This window comes from Rhamphochromis sp. 'chilingali' (assembly GCF_963969265.1).
Source record: "Rhamphochromis sp. 'chilingali' genome assembly, chromosome: 7".
NCBI classification, from domain to species: domain Eukaryota; kingdom Metazoa; phylum Chordata; class Actinopteri; order Cichliformes; family Cichlidae; genus Rhamphochromis; species Rhamphochromis sp. 'chilingali'.
Window position 1 is genome coordinate 10,889,340 of NC_137934.1, and position 6,056 is coordinate 10,895,395.

Sequence of the window (6,056 nt, forward strand, 5' to 3'; positions counted from 1 at the left end):
AGAGATCAACTGTACAGGCAACAATCCTGATACACAAACCTTCACACCAGGCATTTACAGGTGTCCTGACTTCATCCTCTCCCTCCACCCCTCACTATTTTGTACAAAGTGATGGTAATGTTTTCAAAGATTTATAATTCAGATGTATAATAGGCAGACATAAAAAAGAATCTTAATCCTGACATGTTATTATAGCAGTGGCATTCAAAATGATCACCAAAACATTTTTAAACATATTTATGTTTTCTTTTTTTTCTAGTCCAACAACCAGTCGGCCAAATAATACTCATAGTATTTATTCACAGTAGAATCACAGCAGCTGGATAAATGCAATTTAAGGGATCCCATACAGTTACTGCATGAGGACTAAAAGGTTAATTTCCTGCACTAAAAATAATGTAATGACATTTACCCGTCTTGTTTGTTTTGTATTTTTCTGTTGCCTTTATAAAGATGATTACCATTAATTACAATATATTACAATTATTATCAAATTTGCTCAGGAAATAGATTCGATAAGCCATGTGTCCCATGCAACAGTGCAACATCCATCTAATAACTAAGATAAGTTAGATACTCATATGGTTAATAACAGATGTAAAATGAGAAAAACTCACAATATACGGATCTTTTGCAGGTTTGTTTGGGGGAAAAAGCCCTCTTTGTAGCTCCAACATGTTTATAACTGTCAAACAGAACCCCAAACACTCAATATCCTACCCAGTTTACTCAGGCAAGAAGACAGAATCACTAAGTGTTCCACTTATAACAAGAAGCCTATCGATTAGGCAGAGGTGGATGATTTATGGCTCCTTGGTGCAAGGATAAGACTTAAGCGCTGGCTGTTATTACACACCACTGGCTGAATAAAAAGACATTTTGCAGATAGGAAAGATACAGCAAATGAATAGGGCTGTTATGGATACAGTTACTACAGCAAGTGTTGCTCGTGCGATAACTGAAGCACTTACAAGCACCACAATGCTTTCTGTTTTTGATCAGGTTGATATCTTACAAGCTGTGAGGTTGGACAGTGTAGAAAACTGTTTATAACAGCTAAATCAGTAAGGATTGGTTATTTGTACAGCTTGTTTGGTTAACGTTGTTAACACACACTTTGTGAGCCTGCATAGCAGATGGTGAATGGACCTGCTAGCGATACTACAGGGTGGCATGCAGTGCAAGCTCACACGTGCTAATTACTAAAAGGCATGCCTGAATATTTGAATTAAATGTGTCATCAGATTGCTCTCTAGGCCATGCGCAGATGTTGTACAGCAAATGTATGTCAGTCTGCCGTGTTCTTATTGGCTGATGTAATGCACAGAAGGGGGAGAAATGATGAATTCACACTCTGCCCCTTTCAGTTTTGCAGCATAATGTTGTATTTTTTGTAAGATTTCTTTGTCCATTCCCAGCTTCCAGTTCCAACTTTAGTTTTAAATATTTGTGTAGCTGGTAATACAATAAGAGGTGCAGGTAGAGGGAGAGCTCAGCCCCAAATAACCTTCCCTGTATGTTCCTCTCTGTATACTTTTGCGTGACTAATCATCAATAAAGGCATGTTAACCATACCATACCATAACCATCATTAAATATAGCCTAAAAATAATCCTTTGCCTGTCTGAAATGGGAAATTAGTGAAGCATACTATGTCTTGTAACATGTACTTGGGCATGATGTCTTGGGCTAGTATGTACTGTATGAGTAATAATTTGTTGATATCTGACAACCTCTATTTATAAATGTATTTTATATTAAATGGACAGTTCACCCCCAATAAAATCAAGTCCTGCTTGTTTTGATGTGAATAGCCCCATTTTGGTGAGCCTGTTGTAGAGATTTCTGTCCTATTTTGAATATAATGGAATCAAATGGCACTTCATTTGGCATGCTCAAAAGGGCAAGAAAATACATAACACTCAGCAGGAATGTTCCATCCATCCATCTTCTTCCGCTTATCCGGGCCAGATCGTGGGGGCAGTAGCCCAAGCAGAGAAGCCCAGACCTCCCCTCCCCAGCCACCTAATCCACCTTGTCTGGGGAAACACCAAGGCGTTCCCAGGCCAGCCGAGAGATATAATCTCTCCAGCATGTCCTGGGTCTGCCCCAGGGCATCCTCCCGGTGGGACATGCCCAGAGAACCTCACCCAGGAGGCATCCTTGTCAGATGCCCGAACCACCTCAACTGACTCCTTTCGATGTGAAGGACCAGTGGCTCTACTCTGAGCCCCTCCCGGATGGCCGAACTTCTGACTCTAAGGGTGAGGTCAGCCACCCTTCGGAGGAAGCCCATTTCTGCCACTTGTATCCGCAATCTCGTTCTTTCGGTCACTCCCCACAGCTCGTGACCATAGGTGAGGGTAGGGACATAGATCGACAGGTAAATTGAGAGCTTCGCTTTTATACTCAGCTCTCTCTTTAGCCGCAGCACCAATCCGTCTGTCGATCTCCCGCTCCCTTCTCCCATCACTCGTGAACAAGACCCTGAGATACTTAAACTCATCCACTTGGAGCAAGAACTCGTCCCTGACCCAGAGTGGGCACTTTTTCCGGCTGAGGACCATGGCCTTATATTTGGAGGTGCTGATTCTCATTCTGACCGATTCACACTTGGCCGCGAAACCGTTCCAAAGTCAGTTGGAGGCCATCACCCAATGAATCCAACAGAACCACACCATCCTTGAAAAGCAGAGATGAGAATCTGAGACCACCCAAGTGGAATGTTCCCTTCCAGAAATTCCGAACCAGTCAGCCGACTAATGTAATTCTCTCCTTTTTGCTCTGTTTTTGGTCTCCACCAACTCCGAATGGGAATTTCTGTCTATTTCAATAACTTGCTTGTTTTCAGCTTGCCATGTGGTCCTGGTAATTTGGCTTACTGTGCAGTTTTAGACCTGGTTACTGAAAAAAAGATAATCCAAAAACCTTGCTAGGAGCCATTTCATATAGAAGCTGCTTTTTCCCCCTATTGAACTCCTTACATGAGCTGTGTTACCATACTGACGAATGCAATGTAAATATTAATGGCTCACCCACCTGGCTGATAGTTAATAAAAATGTAACTTCATAGATGAACTGCCTCTTACCTTCTGCAGAAGTTTAGCTCCAGAGTACCTGGCGGACAAAGCAGTTATCTCTTTGCCAAATGACACGGCCCACTGCTGCACCCTGAACAGACAAAATACATTATCAATGGAAGGTAGATACCCTTATATAGGTAAAGACAGAGCTACTAGCTCAAATTAATAAACCCATTATAAAACACTGGAAATGACCAGAAATGTACACAGCAAAACATTTAAGCACTTACTGCACACTCACTACTGACAGAGTGAAGCAGATTATTTGAAGGTGATACTTAAAATAGACATTGTACCGGGTCAAGAGGTTATTCTATGCTCACTAACATGCAGCAATTCTACAAATCCTCAGTGTGAATGCCAATGAGGTAAGGTAATAGAGTTTAGAGAGCAGACAGGATGTGACAGATGGCTTAACCTATGGGGAGTCAGTCAGCTCGCTGCTAGTTTGCAGGCAGTCTTGCCAGCATCGGTACTGAAAACTGGCTTATCATTTGTTGACTTGTTGATATTGTCATTGCAAAATTTGAGCGTGTTCATTTTAAAATGTGAGGGCCAACAGTGTGTAAGCCGTCTGTACTGTCAATATTCTTCTTCAAGAGATTTCGTTTAGTATTACCATTCTGGTTAATCATAATCTTGCCGATCCCTGTTCCTGTTTCAAGGCAGCATCAAGAACTTTGGGTTTCAGTGTCATAAAACAATATTGTGATATTATTGAAGCAGGAGATCATCTCCTCTGACACTGGGTTAGGAAATTTGTGCATTTTTAATGATTTATTTTAAAATTAAACTTATTAAAATGGCTATACTGTAATTTTCGAACCAGTATCTGTACCAGTCAGATCAAGAACAGGTTGCAGAAACAACTTCAATGAACAGTAAAAGTATTTTACTTACTTAATTTTTCAATAGATAAACTTGATTTTATCCCCAAAGAAGAAAAAGATCTATGTGTACACTTATACTGTTTATTCCAGAGCAAAGACGTGTTTTTAGTAACAGCTCACAGAAAGGTGCAATGTTTCCTACTGGCATTAGGGTTGCATAGCCTTAGAGGATAAAGATCTGACCTTCTTGGCCTGAAATGTTCCGGTCGTGACACTGTTAACTGTCACAGCCATAAGGGAACTGCTGCCATTTCTTCCCTAGGCAGAGTGCGGCATTTGGGGCTTAGTGACCTATGTTGGACAGTTGAACTCTGGTGTCCCCAGAGCTTCATCTGCCGTCACCAGCCTGACTGCTGACAACACATACAGTAAACTCTTTAAGCTGTATAACTACAAATCTTATACACTGCACTGAATACAACTCTAATCTGCACAGGCAGACATTGCCTTATGGTTTTGGTCGATAGATGTAAGTATGTAAAGCCTGTTATGCAAACATTAACAACATCCATGCTAACAAAGTGCTGTGCTTCTCAGTCTCTCTCAACCCATTCAATTTTTATCACTTTTACATATACAGTCACACACACATGCACACAAATTCTTCTGCTAACACACAGCTCACACACAAACAAGGCTACTGCAGACTGACAGGACTGTATCGATCTGTTCTTGTCTTTCGTCAGCAAGGCGGTTGAAAACCGTTAAGGCGAAAGAGCTTCGTCTTGCCTTTGGAGAATAAACAAACACAGCATTTTGTCCCAAAAAGAAATATCCACCTGAGATAAACTGACCAGTAATCGTACACAGTCTTACAAAGTCAACACTCTGTGAAAGCAAAACACATTACGCAATATAAACCGGTCCCTCTCATGGGAAGGCAATCATTGTACATGTTTGAAAAGCAGTTTTACAGTAGAAGTAACAAGCCTTGTGATATGTACATATGATTAAATGCAAACATAGCAGGACTCCATCAATCTGTATAAGCAGAGCATTGGTGTTTGCCAGCATGGCTCTAGGTGACTGCTGTGCGTTGATAGCGCTAACCACTTGATCACCATGCTGCCTTTTCCTACACAAAATCTTTTCTAACAAAATAAATTGTAATTTTTATTTTTTTTAAAATAAATGTCTCTTTATCTCTAGTCAGACTTATATGTCAGATTATTTGAATGTGGCTGTAGAGAGGAGAACAGTTTGGCAGTTCGCTGTACCCCACAGGTGTCCAGATGGTCCATATGTATGTAGAATAATCAGCCAACCTAGAAGGAACACTATTGACTCATCCATCTGACATATGGCTTTAAGAAGGATCATACTGCACGTAGAGCTGCCAGGGTGTGCACACAGAAATTACCTGATTTAAAAAAAGGCTGTGTGTCTATATTTGCCACTGAATGGCAGCACACTGGGTGCCACTGTGATTCAGGATACAGCCATGATATGGATATGTAAACAAAAACAAATGCAAAAATGAAATTAATGTCAGAATAAATGCAGCTTTATGCAAACACCAGACACCAGTCAACTGTCTATTTTTCTAGCGCAGTTTTACTTACGTTTCTGGTGAGATCTTCATTTGACCATCAGTCATGAGGCACAGTGAACTGGAGAGGATAATCCACATCAGCATCATCAACCTCCCGCTGTATGGCCCACTTCTGTCTAATTTAATGGCATTCCTAGCTTTTCCCAGACTCCAGCAGTTCATCCCTGCAGCTGCCGTACGCTGGAGAGAAATTGAGGAAATCAGAACAGTGAAAAAGCATGAATTTAGAAATTTAGAAACCTACAGAGAGAGAAACCTGAAGTCTTGGCACAGATCTACACATACAGGGTGGTACACAATGCACCTTCTCTAACCGACATCTACCTCATTAACTGTGAAAAAAGGGTGACCATTAGCATTAACTTCCTCCCTTCTTTGGAATATTTAAAAGTAACAGAATTAGGCCAGCTAGGTTCTGCAGCACCACTTACAGGCTGTGTCTTAGCTAGTTTATGGCAGTAATAACATCTTTATATGAACATTTATCATTTATACCTAGATCACTCTCTGTCAAGTTAGGTTGTTGACTCT

The 6,056-nt window shown here is 40.9% G+C and overlaps 1 protein-coding gene across 1 annotated transcript in view; it reads right to left on the bottom strand.

Annotated features, from left to right (window-relative positions):
• cacna2d4a (calcium channel, voltage-dependent, alpha 2/delta subunit 4a) overlaps positions 1–5,693 on the bottom strand; it is a 107,338-nt gene extending 101,645 nt beyond the window's left edge. Inside the window, exons 1-2 of the mRNA XM_080886804.1 lie at positions 5,536–5,693; positions 3,090–3,171 (exon numbers count right to left, since the gene is read on the bottom strand). Of these exons, the coding sequence (XP_080742930.1) occupies positions 3,090–3,171; positions 5,536–5,687 (234 nt within the window). The 5' untranslated portion in view covers positions 5,688–5,693. The remainder of the gene's footprint in view (positions 1–3,089; positions 3,172–5,535) is intronic.
• Positions 5,694–6,056: the final 363 nt, after the last annotated feature.